Here is a 16,970-nt window from a genome sequence, read left to right as displayed (position 1 = left end):
CGTTCTCACTGCCTAGAGCTGCAAGCTCAAAAGCCTGTCAAGAAAATTCAGCTATATATCATCATTCCAAGCAAGAAGCAAGATGTTAATGTGTAGTTTTCTGGGTGGGCTGGCAAAGCACAAAAGGCAACCTGCTGAACAGTTTCTTCACTGCATGTAGATATTATAGATGCCTTCAGTTTCCTGGGGAAATGGAATCCTATGAAAGGAAGAGGTTTGTCCTCCTCAGGCCAAACTTCCCCTTCTCTGTCTTGAATTACATGTACTGTCCTCATTGCAATGGTATATAGACTAGAATAGCATTAAAAGAAAGAACATCACTCCCACAAATTTTGGGGGGAAAAAAAATTAAGAGCAAAATTACATACTCCTCCATGTTCTGAAATTCTCTTCTGTTAGAAGCCTAGAAGAATTGTAAGTTTTTCCAGAATAGCCAAAACTTTGCTGATCAGAGAATATAAACTATTTTGACACTTCCTTCTGCTGAGGCAGGATTATAAGGAAGAATCCTTCCATGCTGAAATGTCTTTAGCCCCTCATATGTGCTCCTACTAAGTGTCCTCTATTCAAGTGCGGTAGGGAATAAAATGACAACATGCTGAAAAAAAAAAAAGTCATTTGAATTCAGCTATTTGGTTTTTTCCTGGACTTTGCCAGGAAGCGTATTAACTGTCTTGACCATATTCAAATTCTTCAATATCTTGACTAAACATCTGAACATTTCCTTGGTTATTTCACTAGCAGTTGCTAGAAAGGCACCCCAAGCTGTTTCTTTCTTCTCAAGCAGAAGATAAAGGTGGGGGGTAGGCATCTACCTGTGTTAAAGAATTCTTGTTTAGAATGGAATTTTGGATCTGTTTAAAAGACCTTTTTATAAAGTGAATGATAAGCCACAGCAGAAGAAATGTAAGACTGTTTGGACTGTTCCCCTCCTGCCCAGGTACAGGTAGAAGTAAATTACCCAAAACAAAATAGTTCTCTGCTAAGAATCTGTCCTTTTTAAAGATTTCTTCTCTCTTTTTAGGAAATCTCCTGTAGAAAGAAAAGCTGTTCAGGCTTTAAGAATTCCCCATGAGAGTTATTAACTATGGAAAATTCAGAGAATGGGCATCTCTTTGTCAAGAGATCCAGTCTGATCATAAGAGCTGCTTGCTGTCCTTGGACAAAAACCTATGTTGTCTTCTTCCAGCTGCAAAGTAAGCTGGAAACTTGCCTCATTATTCCCGCTGTCATTTTTCTTCACAGGAACAAAGACATGAAGGACTGAGAAACAAAAGGAGAGCTGAGGACTTCACATAACACAAGCCTTCAACAGCTCTGCTCCACCCTCAGCTGAGGTGTGTGATAAAGGAGAACTATTGTCAGGGAGGTGGGAAACGGAATGAAACATCTTTCTCACAAGCAGGGAGAAAGAAGCTGGCTCATATCCATTACCTCCCTTCTCCTCAAATACATTAGAGGTAAGAGCAAGCTGTCATCTCCTCGGGAAGATACCAAAAGATGCAGAAGAATTAGGCAGTAATAAAGAAAGAAGCACCAAATTCTACAGAAATTTAAAAAAAAAAAAAAAAAAATCCAGCAGAGAATTCTATATTTAATCTCTGTCCACAAACTCAGCCCCAATAGTGATTTTGAGATATTCTTTCTAGAGGTGTTACATGCATTTTTGCTTTTCTTAACTTGTGTCCTGATCACACACAGTCCATATGGTGTACACACCATACTATCTTAACCTAAGAGCACACTAGCAAAATGCAAAAGTCTACCAAACCATAGGTATTTGATGCTGAATGCATTAAGAAACTCAAGAACACCTTGAAAGCTCTTGGTTTTGAGACGTCTAGGTGAAATGAACAACGATTTTGCCAGCCTACACATGGTTGTGTAGGAAGATTATTACAGCTCCTTACTGATTAGCTAAACTGTCTCTGGGAAATAAAAAATAAAAATCGCCACATTTTGACAACTGTGCACTCACAGACATCATACAAAGAACTAACTTAAAAGGGACAACATCATGACAGAGTTTGTTTAAAGAGACTATCAGTAAAAAGTGCAAAGTGCATCTCCTCACACAGGTGGGTACCATGGTTTCAGTGAGCAGTAGTTTGGGTAAGAAAAGGCAGATTCCACTAGCTTTCTTATTTCTGCATTTGATATTTATAGCAGGAAAACTAAAATTTGATAATGAAACTACTAAGCGTGAATATCCAAATCTAGGCTATTCTCAGACACTTAGGTCTCATTAAAAACCAGAAAACACTAGTCCAAAACATTCACTTATTCCTAAAAGGAAGCACAAAGTATTGGTTCGTTTATTAGGATTATCTTTACAGTACATATTACATTTTTATACATATGCCTCCTACTGCAAAATGCTTGTTTTAACCTGCTATGAATAAACAATGGGGATTAGTTGTATGAACCACAAGTCAGAAAGATCTGTGCAAGCACCACTGATGGAAAAATTTAGATTCTACTGTTTGAAACATCCTTCCTTTCATTAAAAGCCAATTAAGAGCAATTTACCATTTCCTCTACTTTGATAAGACTCCTTTACATTTTACTCTTCAGAGACTTCTGGAATTCCTGCTGAAGCTTATTCCCCTGTTTGGAATCAGCTTCAATTTATGTTTCTCAAGCAGTAGGTCAGTGTTGCTGAGTTTCACTTCTGAAACCCAAGTAGACATTGAATGAAAACAAATTCGTGAAAATGCATCTCTCCACACCAAAGCAAGCTTTAAAAAAAAAAAAAAAACCAAACCATAAATGTGGAAGCTCTTCCACATGCTTCACTGTGAACTTGTATTTTTGCTTTTCTTTTAGTTTTAGAAACAGAGCAAGATATGTCTTAAATTACATTTTCCTTACCTGGAAAATTAACAGGCATAGGCAGTGGCTTGCCATTCTACAAACTGTTTAATTGGATATTACACTTATGACAACAGATTTTTTTTTCTTTTATTCTTACCATTTCAACTGATCCATCTTTTGGATAATACAGAAGTTCATAACGCCGAAAGAGTGAAGCATTTGGGTCATACCATTCAGCAGTGAAAGCAAATCTGTCATCTTGACTCTTGAAAAAGAAAAGAGGGGAAAAGGACTATTACAGAAAGCATACATGGTTTACACGTAAAAACACACAAATAAAAAAATTCCTTGCATTTGTTATCAGAAAAGTAAAAACATCACTAGTAAATGCACTTGTACACTCTGCATATCATCTTCTGCTTACCAGAGCTGGTGACATCTTTTTACTTGTTAGCTATCATCTTTTAAGTATGATGGAAACAGCATGGCAGTTTTCCAGGCAATCTTAAAACTTATTCTGATTTCATCAGTCATGAAACGTGGACTGTTGTAGAAGTTGTTGTCAGACTTCTCAACTTTGTGAAAATATTTGATTTATTTTCATTTGTTAAAAAATGTGTTTGCTCACAACTAAATTCTACAATCTTAACACATTTTCTACACATCCTACAAGAAAACACTTTCCTCTTCCTGAGCAGTCATATCTGAACTCCTGTTGATGATGAGATAAACATATTCAAGTTAAGGACATTAGTTTGATTCACTACTTAACTTCCTGAAATTTACATACAGCATAAACAGCCCAATCTCATTTACAACTCATTTTTCTGTCCCTAAGGAGTGTGACAAGAAAGCTAGACTGCAATCATTCTAAAACTGTAGCTACATGTGTAGCTTCTCTCCACTCCTCATCCTTCAGAGGATAACACCCTACAGAAAAGTAAGCACAAAGGTGATGCAATGCATGTGGACATGCAGCTCTAACACCTCTTAGCGGTATATGTTTGTTAGCCACTGATGCTACAATATCAGTTATTTGATAGCTGTTAGACAGAGCTCTAAACTTTTATTTTCCACACCTCCTCTAAATCTGATTGCTACTCCTGAGGGTAACCATGGTCTTGTCACAGGCTTCCACTCCTTTACATGTATCTGTACTCTTCTTATACATCTTAAACATTTAGGTACCACTGGGAGTTCAAGTTGAAGCCATGTAGGCCTTTTTAGTCCTTCAGATTTTAGAAAACAGCAGCATTTCAGTTGTTTCAAAGACTGCTCAATAAGCAACAGGACAGAGAGTTCCCGTGGGGTTTCATGACTATTCTGGAACACCAGCAGGAAAAGAATCATAATCATTTTCCTAGTGAGTGCAAGCCTATAGACATACACACATCTAAAAAAACCATTAAACCAAACCAAACAAACAAAAAAAAAAAAAAAAAAAGAAAAGAAAAAAAAAGAAAAAACAAAACAACAACAGTGATCTTGCTTTTGTTGTCAATGCATTTTTTTCTTTAAACATCTTCAGCTTAAAACTGACTTAGGACTAAGTGCTTTTGCAGGTTGAAGTCCTAACACAAGCAGCAGCAGGAAAGAATGAGATAATGAAGAACAATTTCAGAATTTTACAATGTGATGAATACTTGTACCTGTTCAGTTAACAGCATCGCGGCAAGTGCCCCACCCTCCTGTCAGCCCTTATGGTACCCCTACACTGCAAAACGAAGATACGATTGTATCACAGAAAGACTTACGCAGTGGGGGCAGCACAGTGCTCTGTGAAGGACGCAAAGCTTTAATTTCTAACTGTAGAAGTCTGTACAGCACTGAAAGCCTTATTTACATGAGCTACTTTAAGTTCTGTGTTATCTCTACACTACACACTGCAGCCTTTGACAATACTTTAACTCATGTTTTAGGAGCAGCATCCAGCACAAAAACTCCCTAGGGACTTAGCCGGGTTTCTGGCCCCTACTTAAGCTAGAATATGCTTGTGTCTTCATTGCTACTGCCGTCATTCTGGAGACATGTAAGCCAGAACAAACTCTTCTTATGTCAAAACTCACACTTTAATTTTCCTATATAGGCATGTCATTGGCAGTAAGCAATAATAAGCATTCACAGACAATAATAAATGACTGATTTCAGCCTTCATCTTAAACACACTCATACTGCTGGAAGACAAGACAAAACATTTGATTGATTAATTTGACCATCATCTTGTCAAGGATGGATGTTACAGAGAAGCAGTTCTCTACCAAAGTGGTTGTCTAAAAAGTAAAACAGTCCTGTTTCTAGAGTACTACCTCTAGAAGTTGACTAGTGATGTATGAAATAAAAAAAGATGTACCATCCTTAATCAATGCCTCCTCATAACATGAAAACATATATAATTGCATTACTTCGTGCTATGTATTTCATACTATAGCATCACTTTCAAATATATTTTCTAGGTAGCAGTTGGCAGAGAAGCTACTAATTTTCATTTAAGCAAAAATTCCAAAACTTCCAAATGCTTACTTGTCTTGGGGAAGTAATGTATTTACGTGAACAAGTAAAGAAAACACCATTAGATTTTTCACTTAGTCACCAGTATCAGTCATCAGCACCTTCACGTTTACAGTGAGAAACTACATTGTGTGTCTTGTCTGGTGAGGAATTGGTCTGCTTTTTTTCTTTTAACACAACCTTGGTTTTAAAATCCACTTGAAATGCATTTTATAAGATCTTACTCAATGTCTGAGCTATTCATATTTGTTATTCAGCAAGCTCTGCTGGCCACTGCTTCTTATTCAGCTGAATGGCAGAAATGACCACTCTGTATCATCTTCTTTTAGCACTGTAAGCAAAGGCAAGGTAATAAATGCTACTTAGACTTGAAAAACAGTGCAGAGCTAACCCCCAAATGCCCAGTAATGTTGTCAGTAAGCAGGAAAATTTCAATCAATTATTGTTTTGTATCTGGAAAATAAGGAGAGCTAACAGTTTTCTAAGAGACCAAATCAAAGATTGTAAAGCTTCTCCTTGGCCATAACTAGAATTTCCTCTGCTTCACGGACATAAAATGATCACAATATTTCTAAATGCAGAGAACAATATCAGAAGAAAACTTAAGAGCTTATGGGAAACACTGTACAAATAACTGGAAATTGATTATGTTTGTAAACAGGTAGATTGTTTCAGAGGCACACACTGCAAAGTGAAGAAATACAATATTAAAAGCAAACTGAAGATCCTGCCAGATGAGTATAATGTAAAACACAGCAGGACTGCAACATTACTATTGCAGATTCATGCAAATAGTCTCAAAACAGATAGAAGACAATCCTGAATACAATCATGACACGAAGTAATGTGAACATATTCTGATGAGCCATTGCCAGGCATCACTGTAAAACTGCCACTCCAAGTCATCAAAAACACCAACCAATTTAAAATAATAAGTTTTTAAAAGTGAGTACCCATTAAGCTCAATATACGCGTTTTAAAATGAGAAAGGAGAATTTATTTACTTATTTAATGCAGGAGTAGGATTCTGAAGGCAAAAACCACCCACAAAAACCTGTCCACTTCCCATCATGTATTGTAAGGATGGCAATAAAATTTGAAGTCTTCAAGCCCTGAAATTATCTTTCCTGAACATTTACTTTCAATCAATTTACTGCTCAATCAACAGAACTGGTATGGCAAACAACTTTCTTACATACCCTTTCACTAGTGTGCCCTAGACTGCAATGCGGGAAGGAGTCTCAAAGATGAGAAAGTACTATGGGAGACATGCTAAGTTTCATCCTTGGCTTCTGTTCATCCTTCTAACAAAGGAAACTCAGAGAGAAAATAATTTTCCAGAGCAGAGTGATTAGAGACCAGTGATGACCTGTCAGGTGGTATCATGTTCAATGCACCACACTGCTCTGGACCAGCATTGAGTCCTGAAATGGGAAGATTTCACAGCCCTTGACCAGAAAGCCCCAGCACTTCATTCCCCCAGGAAATGGCTGAAACATGTTAGTCACTAGTGAAATCACATCACTGTGAACAGCTCAAGTAATAACAAATCAAATGAATCTATAAATACATTATAACTCAGAAAATTCTTGCTTTGAAACATTAGTTTCCATTCATTTCTGTACCGTACCCTCATTAACACACACTCCGCTCTCATGACTACACAATTAACCAAGCAATACCTAATGGGAGAGAAATAATTTTTCATAACTTTTCATATCAGTGGAAAAATTACCAGCATTAAAAAACCCAGCAGTGACTGGCATTTTATATTTACATACTGATACTTTCAGAGTAGCTGTCTTTAGCTCAATTTTTACAGTCCCTTTCCATGGTAAAATCTAGGGCCACTGAAATCAGTGATGTCAAGAGTTCACCTACTGTGAATATGGAAAGAATAATCTTTTTCTTTCTTCCTCCTATTACAAGCTGCACGGAAAAACATTTGGATGCATGTGTAGGTTTTGCTAGCTTACGCTTTTTTGTTTATCTTAGTATGTGTGAATATGCAGTAGGATGGCTCTGTGCACGAGAAACATTTATGGAAGTACAGCTGAATTAAAAAATTAAATTTTGTACTTAGTTCTGAAAGTGATGGGGGAAGCAGTCATTCTTAGCTAGCATGGGACTAAGTTCTAGAACCTAAATGCAAGCATTTATTAAAGAACTGTGCTCACAAAAACCTCTGCTGCGGAGGGAGGGAAGTTTGTTTGCAACATAGCTGCCAAGGAAGCTCATAACCAGAAAGTAGAATGCTTAGCAAGCTGCACAGGAAATGATCTCTTGTCCTGTAAACCTTTTAGACTTCCAGAGGATCTCTGTTCTGCAGTAAAACAAAAGCAGATCTTCCAAAGGTTTTCATGAGAAATAACAGTGGTAGAACAGCAGCTCAGGGACTAAGGAACTTGCATGGGAAGGTGGAGAAACAATTTTATCCTTCTGGTCTGAACCATGCAGAACATAATCTGGATTTGGTTTTCCCAGCTTCAAGATGTCTCCTGACTGCCACACTTGTTTTATTATAGTAACCTTGAAATGTTGTCCTAGAGTTTCTCCTACAATGGAGTACACAGGGAATCAGGAGCTATGGATTTTTTTTTCTGCTGCTCATATGCATTCTCAGACTTATCACAGTCTAATGGAAGGGCAATTCAGATGATTCCGCCCACTATTATATGGGCAACATAGTTTTACTAAGATCCTGCCTTTCGTATGACTTTCTTTTTTCCATTATACAGATAATTCTGTCCCATTTGTAAGCTTGAAGTTAGTATTTTTCTGCCAGTTTGTCACTCCGTGCTTTTGAGTTGTAATCTCTGTGATCTGTAATTGACTGGAAACAACTACTTTGCTTAAACTAGTTATCAGCCTGCAATTTATCATAACTCTTTCAGCTTACTGTTCAAAACTTCACATGAAGTGGTATCAAAATATTTTTTAAAATTAGAAAAGGCCTGAAGTATCTAGAAAGTGCATCTTTACATGCTATTAGCAATCTGATCTCTATGAGGCTTATACACGCTATCAGGAACTTCAACATGCACACAGGCTGTTGCCTGCGTATTTACAAGTTTCGGAGTCACGAAGAGTATTGCTACATTTTAAGTGGGCAGCTTCATGTCTGCTGCTCCTTCGATTTTCTCCGTGACTCAGTGACTCTGAAATCAGACCAGAGAGAAAAAGAATCAAAGGACCTGAATCAACTCCCAGTGAAGCAATAAAAAGACTGCACAAACCTCAGTAAAGGCTGAACCAGAGGCAAAAGGATCCATCTTGATATCTGTATTCTGTATTTTGTAAAACTCTGTGCTGTCACAGGGAAAACCTGCAGTCAAGCACTGATCTTAAGAATCAAGCTGTTTCTATGAAAAGTACTGGGAACAGGATGGACCAGCAGACAGGAACTATTCTCACATTGAATGGGTATTTCTCCTAATACACACACACAAACAAAATTTCTGGAAAGATTGCCCTGAAACTTCCTAAAAATCTGGCAATAATTGTAAGAGAAACATTTCTTTCACAACCTGGCCCCCCCCCTCCCCAAACCAGGTTGGTGGCACTCAAAAATACTTTGGAAGAACAAGAATATTTTTATAAAAAATGAGATGGTATTAAAGGACAAGGATACAAATTATTTCAAAACTTTTCAGGTGAAGGTATCATGAGGCTGACTGACCCCAACATCAGGTAGTTTGCTTATGCATTAACATGTACTTACCTTATGCTCTTAGAAATAAAAGAGAAAAAATATCACAAATGTATGCAAGTTTGCCAACCACTCTCTTTGGCAAAAAATATAATTTGTTGAAATGGCCAGTCAATAGGTATCTTTCTCCTTGTAGGTTCTACAAAAAAATAACTATTGCTGTATGTGTCGGTGCATTCCTTAGACTGACATTGGCCTCATGCTCTACAGACAGTGGGCTGAAGTGGAGAACCTGACCAGCTGCTTTCATCAAGAACATTAGTCTCAGAAGCAGGTCCAGAAGTTATTGTTGTAGATGTATGATCAACCTCTAACAGCAGGTATCTAAGTCCTGTTATGAATTATTTGAAACAGTTCCTCAAAGCTCATAAATCACCACTCATCTTCCAGACCAATCACCACTTCAGATTTAACTCTACTTCCTAGTCCTGAAGAGGACTTCAGCACAAATGAAAGGAAAGTCACTGATGAACTCCTAGTCTGAGGAGCAAGAGTCACGAATTTCAGCCGAATTTATCTCCACCTTCCTCAAAGGCAGCTACTCACAGTCTTATACTCCCCCAGCAGGCCACAGATACAAGCGCTGTCACAGTACCACCGGCTTTCTTAAGAGCCCCAGAAATACTTTGATTGCTTTAAATGGTTCACTTACTAGCTTTCCTGTTCTCCCATTCTAACATCCGGCTAGCTTTGCTTTATTTTCACCTGAATGCTTTTAGGTGCATCTGTCTAGGGCCCTGCAGGCCCAGCAGTATGCCCAGCTTTCCAAGCAGCACCGAGTGCTCACGAATTCAGAACACCAGACAAAAAACGTAACTTCAATTAGCTTTAAAGATGGTCTCAACCAGTGGGTTAGGAGTGCTTTTCTTTCATGTAAGGACATCTTAAATGTGACAGTCCCTTGCAGATAAATCTATAAAGCTGAAAAAGGAAAAGCTTAAAAAACATTTAAAACAATTGGAATCTCTACAAAAATGTTACATAAAAAGTCAAGACATCAAATGGGACATGTCAAGCTCTTCATGGACTTCTGTGCAATCTCAGACAAGTCAACTTAACTTTTTGTGTGTCCTTTTCTCCAGCTGTAACAAAATCCTTATTCTGGGAGGGCTGGCCACTCTGGGCACTAGTAAATAAAAGCGATGCTTGTATTATAAAAGCTGTAATGCAATTCTAGCTTATACAAAACAGACAGCTTAACTTCCTCTTGCACAATCTATGCCTGGACTGCTACAGTGAGATGCGTCTCAGAGAGCAAAGGAATGGTTAGCAAAATGGATGGTGTCACTTCATCACAGTGCAAAGCACTTGATTTTTCATCAAACATGTCTATATTTGTAGTTTCCACACACTGTATGCCCTTCAGCCTGACAGAACAAAAAGGACAGTACGTTTACAATAGGCAACAATCTTAAGCAAATAAACTTCCAAACCACTATTCTCTGCCTTTATTTAGGACTACTTGTCATTACTGAATGACAAGTGCTTCTGCAAGCACGAGAAATAATGAGGCCTCGTTCTCTATACTCATGTTTCTCATCCCTGACTGTTTTGACCACAGCCTCTCTTCAGCTCAGGCATTTAATAAAGGCTCATACCCACCTGGATTCTCTGATGTCTAACTAGGGTTGAACTCACACTGAACTCCTTCTTTAAAGATGTCTTAAAGGGTTTCTTCCTCCTCCCCATTCTTGTGAAACCTGGAGGAACATCGTTATCCCTCTGCCAAATCTGACTGAAATCTGCCAATAAATTTCAAACTTCCCAGGGGGAAAACGTAGTGGTCAGATACACACCAACAGAGTGTGATCACACAAACTTTGGTTTTCTGAGGCAAACAGGCTGAAAGAAGCTGTATGAAAAATTATATTTGCACACTACAAGTAATTTTCTATCATCAATTATTCTTTAAAAGAAGAATCTCCATTTGTGAAAGAAAAGGGAAAGGAAAAGAAGCACAGAAGTAGCTAAGCTATTAAATGTTAGTGACAATTTTGCAAGACAGAAACAAGAGACTTCACACATACTGGTGGTATTTAACAAATAACATTCTGAGTGGCAGAAAGTGCTCTCATTTTCAGCATTGTAATGCATCTTAAATCCTGAAATGAATCCTCAGAAGTGCACACTTATTGTGTTATTCAACCCATCTTCTACCTTCACAGTTCCTGTAATACAGGATATTTTCCAGGCAAAACTTAAATCCACAACACTGTGAAGACAGAGCGCTCAATTAGGTCTGTCTCTTAAAGCTCATTTTCCTCCTCCTCTTCTATTCATGTTTCTGACACATGAGCTGGTATAATGTTTGGAACTCCAATTTTGCAGCCCCCTCGCTGCTGCTGGACATCCCACCACTTTCTCAACAGGCTTGTCTTTAGTCAAAAAGTAAAATCAAAAGATCACCTTTCAAATGAAGAAACATGGGGCAACTGGAATTTCCATGACAATGTCTTGACTACAGACGATTCTCAATCTAAACCTCATATTCAGAAGCTCACTGGTGAATTTTGTAACTGTGTCTCTTTTCATCCTTCCCTTGTAGAAAGCAATCCTGCCTATTGAAAATTGCATACAAATTCTAGACAACTTTTTTAAACTAATTAAGTATTGGTTAAATTATTAAAATTCTTAATCATCTTTGGAAATCTGTTAAGTGAGTCAAAATACTTGACTGCATTTACATTTACCTTCCTGCAAATAGGTGCTACATCCTTTAGATCCATGGTTATCTGACTCCCGATATTACTGGTACCTAGGCTTCTCAGATGCCTTTTGGACTATATATGTTCATATGGCTATTGCTGCCTGGACCATCTGTTGCCAAGTAACATGGGGATACTTCTGTCTCTGTAGCACTAACGAAGTGAGTCTTCCTCTTCAACTGGGATCTCAGTTCAGTAAATCATCCCCATATGCGCAGGGGTTGTGACGAACACAGCTCTAAAAGGCTGAAGGCCCCAGATTTTCTTCTCAGATTTAGGAATCTGCAATCCCACCTCACATCAGCAAAATTATCTTGCCGTTCTGTCAATTTACTAAGCAAGAAATCTTTTACTACTAGATTATGTAAATTCTGTAAGCTTCCTATGAAGTGCGTAGGCATTGATTAGTGTAACCTATTCTTTTTTTTCCTGGTCTCTCATATAAGAGAATCAAGAATTCAAAACCTCAACCATTAACTCCAATCCTCTGCAATTACATGTTATAGTTAAGTACTTTGTTACAGGATTCATGTTATTTTTATAACTGTGGAACACAATTTCTCTAAAACACATGATGATGCCATACTGCTATTAACTGCTCTGTGAAGACAGGTATACCTTTAGAAGACCAGCTAAACCTTGTCTTTAGGGGAATATGTCCCCACTTAATGCATGTTTATAAAGCGGCAGATCTAAGTTATACTATTGTACTCTTAACTACATGATCACACGTAATTCCTCTAAGAGTAGTCAGTAGTGCTCTGCATATGCCTATCTGCCTCCACTAACTTAAGAAGAGTCTGACAGTGATTTTAGCGAAAGCAGAGCTGTTCCCTGACTCAGAACATTTGTAACACAAGTCATCTCACATAATTACATTTGAGCATAAAGTTTATCTGCACCTAATCAGTCAGTAGTGGCAGAACTAACGGGGCCATGGTCAGCTGCTGAATGCTGCGTGTCTGAACTATAAGGTTAGTGTCTGCATGTGATCCCAGAAACGGGAACAGGGATACACATACAATGAGCTTGTGCATGTATACGTACCTGTGCACTTCCCGTTACAATATCCAACCTATAATGTACTTACAGGAAAAACATTTTTAACTTGGCCCAACATTAAAGTTGATGGCAATACTCAAAGGTAGTCTTCTTTTACAGAGACCATTCCTCTGGCAAATTTTCAGCTTTCAATTTCCAATCTTTTCAGAACTAAAGCTCTTCAGAGGAACAATGAATTTATTAATTTTTTTAATTAGGATTCTGAAATGTTTTCATTTTTTTCCCCCATGCATTCTTATTCAAGTCTGCCATTAAATTTTCAACCTCCAGTAGAATCTGTCTGGAAAATTTCAAGCAGAATGGTTAAAATTTCAGAAAGCAACGAGCAGCTGGAAGTAGAGGTTTGAAAGGAAACACCTACAAATCCTGAACCAAAGCTGTCAACAGCACTTCAAAGTAGCGTAATGCCTACAGCATCTTCAGATTATCTCGGCTCATAATAATCTTTTGAAAAGCATTTTTAACGAGAACCAGTTGGTTGCCTTGGAATCACAGCTAAGGGAGAGAGGGTCCTTCAGCCAGCCGATACTGTGAGCATTAGCACCCAGGATTCTGTGTGAATGCTCTAAAGACCACACATGCTGCATCTGCCTTGAACAGTCAGAGCTTGTAACAGTCAAGTCACAATTTACGATCCTATGAAGTAGACAAACAACTGTGCCGACAGGTTTCTTATTCACTACTGTGGGCACTTAAAGCAAGCATTTCATCTGCACTACTGTTTAACCAAATGTTGACATTAAAATACTGTTTTTTCTCAGATTGTGTCAAATATTAATTGTAAGGTAGTTGGACTAAATCCAGATTTCAGCTAGCACAGATGTCATGGTCATATAACCTTTATTCTGAAGTCAGACTAATGACAAGTTACATGTGAACAGAAGTTCTCATGATAAAAGCTGTTCAGCAACTTCCCATTAGTAAAGTTGTCAAAAATTAAAAACTTCTGTGGGGTAGAGGAAGCAAAGTAGGTAAGTACAATCATGTTCTTAAACTCTGCCAATCTTAATGGTCTTTTACAGGTTCATCTTATGAAGATTTGTTCTACAATTCAAAGATTTACTTCTCTCCCAGAGCACAGGACTTTTGTCATCACAGTTTTGAGCAGACTGTTATTCCCCAGAGACGCAAAGGTCTCTGCTGGATGCAGTGACTAAGAGATTCCAATCCCACACACAGTTTTGGTCAAGTTGCTTAGTTCCACCTTCACAGCTGTCCCCTGCATTACTGCATTTGATGTTCAGCACTTTTTTTTAAAAGGAGGCTATATTTCCCACTTTATCCATTTGTAAAATGGGAACAATCATCACCATTCCTTTTATGGAAGGATAGCAAGTTTTAACAGCTAAAATACCCATACTATTTAGGCATTGTAAATCCCCCTTGGTTTTGCCGAAAACATGGCAGAGGCAGCTCAGTTAGTTCATCCTCATTTCCTGCTTCCGCAGACCCTTCATTGCAGCACAGGAACCAGATACCCGTGGAAGAAGTTAGAAAGGGCTGCTAATGCTGCCCAGCCCACTGCCTCTGTAGTTGCCACCAGGAACCACTGCTAGTCCAGAATGTCAGTAGCTGCAAGGACTGGATCCAGACCACATTTCCCCTCCTCCTCCCCAGTGATTTGGGAATGTTCAGACTTAAAGGCCATGGTTCAGTTATCAAAAAGTGTACCATACCAGAGAACATCAGACAGGGCGAGGACAGCATTGCTCTCATGTAACTAGAAAATATATAGCATAATACAGTCCTGCTCCTAGACACTACAGTAATAGAAAGAATACATAGAAAGGATAAAAATAGGAGGTATACTAAGTTTAGTGAGGGATCATACTTAAATGTGCATGTGTTCATGTGGAAGAACAGGTACATAACCCCAGGCATGCATGCCCACATCTCCCCCCTTCCCATGTGTAGGCCTCTCTTATACGTGGCTCTCCTTCCAAGTGTGTCAGAATATTCTGCAGAAAAAGTGTGATTTTTTTTTTTTTTTTTTTTTTTTTTTTTATAATTAAGGTAGTTAAAATTATTGAAAAATCCCATGCAAACAAAGAACATGCAACAGGCTCTCCGGAATACATCGCCAGAGATATCCACTTCTTTGCAAATGCAGGAGCACCCTCTGGTGCTCAAAGACAGGTTGAGCACCTTATTTAAACCTCGAGAATGAACTTCTGAGAGGATCAGCAAGAAGCCGTCTCTGTCACCAAGACAGTCAGGGGCTGGAGAACACGGCACACAAGATGAGGCTGGGAGAACTGAGCCTACTCAGCTTGGAGAAGAGAAGGCTGAGGGTGACCTTACTGCTGTCTACAACTACCTAACTGAAAGACACCAGAAAGACAGAGCTAGACTCTTCTCGAAGGAGCATAGTGATGGCAAAAAATGCAAAGAACACAAGTTGAAACATGGGACATTCCAGTTACATATTAGGGAAAAAAAATTTACCAAGGGGCTGGTCAAACACTGGCACAGGCTGCCCAGAGGAGGTGTGTATTCTCCATCTTTGGAGATGTTCAGGATTCGCCTGGATGCAGCCCCGAGCAGCACGGTCTGGTTAGACCTGTTTTGAGCAGGTTGGAGGTCCCTTCCAACCTAAATGATGATTCTATGATTCTTATTATAGCTTGGCATCTCCTTGCCCTAAGGTAATGTCCATCCTTCCAAGCTTCTTCAGAACCTACACAGATCCGTTGGGCTCATATATTAACAGAGGTCTAGATGTGCTTTCAAATAATTAAGAGCTCTGATGCAACATTCTTAAGTATAAATTTTATCCACATCAAATCTGCCTGGAACAATTCTCTAAATAACCACTGGCTCTGTCATCAAATCCTATTATTTTTTATTGCCAACTGAAAGGAAAATTTGTAACTTCTCTTTATTCTTGGCAATGGTTCACTGAGCAATTCCTGAATTTCTTCAGTTGTTGACAATATAAAAAAAACCCCCAACATCCAATTAGAACAGATGTGTCAAAGTCATTAAGAACTGCACCTACAACCTGAAGGATCTGGAGAGACAACTCTGGGTGATAAAGGGAGATTAATATTGAATTTATCATTAGGTAATGCTAGATAACTTTGACTATCATAACTGTCAACTATTTAAGCCACTCCATCAGAACAGCCATCAATGCATCTAAAATTACTTTTAGAGAGATGGCAATTTCTGCAAGCCAAAGCCAAGACTTGGCTAGAGTAGGAGGCAATTTATCCCATGGATTCTGAACCTGTCAACTTTATATTTGTAGGGTGGTATTTTATATAGCATATAATGTCATAAAGATGGCAGCATCAAAACCAAAATGAGCTCCTGGAACAAAGAAAAGTTATATTTCTTAGCAGTTTTCATTTGGCTGACAGAGGGCCAAAGATTCTGTTACTTTATCACCTACATCTTCTGAAATATACATAGCCTATCTGCTCAAGAAGTAAATTAGCAGTATTTGGAAACACTAGTTCAGGAAGAAACCATGTCGTATTTTTGATGCTCATAGGAAGACTCACCATGCAATAAGCATTTAAAGGCTACCTGATAGCATTCTGCTTATTTTTTTCCTCACTCTGCATACAATGTTTTATTTTTCCCTGTGATGAAATGCTGCAAATGACAGTTAGCCGTTAAGTAAGAAAACTTGTCCTTGTGGTTGATTCTGTCATGCAAGCTTACAACTCAAAGCATCAGGCCACTTTACGGCTGGAAAAAAAAAAAAAAAACAAAAAAAACCCAAAAAAACATAATCATCAGCTGGCACTCTAGTGAAACTGAGTCTTGTTTTAAGACCAAAGAAGCAAATCTTCTCAAGAATCAGGGAAGTGTCTTTGGGGGAGATTTTGCATCTTCTTCCTGGAAGAGTTAAAAATACCTTCTTTTGTTGTTGTTTTAAATGGCAACTATGTTGCAACAAAAAGTACAGAAGTTGAAAATTATGAAAAGAAAAGTTATTTTATAAATGTGCACTTGTTCAGGGAAGTCTATTAGCAGGAAAGAGCTTTGTCTGTTTATATAATCAGCTCTGAATGACAGCTCTTCACCACAGTTATCCCATTTTACCAGCTACTCCAGTATGGTTAAGATTACTGGTTCCCAAACGAAACTCCTGTAAACCAATATATATTCCACAGCTGCCCCATGAGCTGTATTGCCTTTATAAAGTCTTCAGCTGAAAATCT

At 38.3% G+C, this 16,970-nt stretch overlaps 1 protein-coding gene across 2 annotated transcripts in view; it reads right to left on the bottom strand.

Annotated features, from left to right (window-relative positions):
- The window catches only part of NME7 (NME/NM23 family member 7), a 92,869-nt gene that overhangs the window by 71,735 nt on the left and 4,164 nt on the right, over positions 1-16,970 (bottom strand). For both annotated transcript variants that reach the window (XM_030019822.2, XM_030019823.2), the window contains exon 2: positions 2,972-3,079. In XM_030019822.2, the coding sequence (XP_029875682.1) occupies positions 2,972-3,079 (108 nt within the window). The remainder of the gene's footprint in view (positions 1-2,971; positions 3,080-16,970) is intronic.

The sequence above is a fragment of the Aquila chrysaetos genome, chromosome 7 (assembly GCF_900496995.4).
Source record: "Aquila chrysaetos chrysaetos chromosome 7, bAquChr1.4, whole genome shotgun sequence".
Taxonomy (NCBI): domain Eukaryota; kingdom Metazoa; phylum Chordata; class Aves; order Accipitriformes; family Accipitridae; genus Aquila; species Aquila chrysaetos.
Note: the sequence above shows the minus strand (reverse complement) of the source record. Positions and strands in the feature narration are given on the sequence as shown.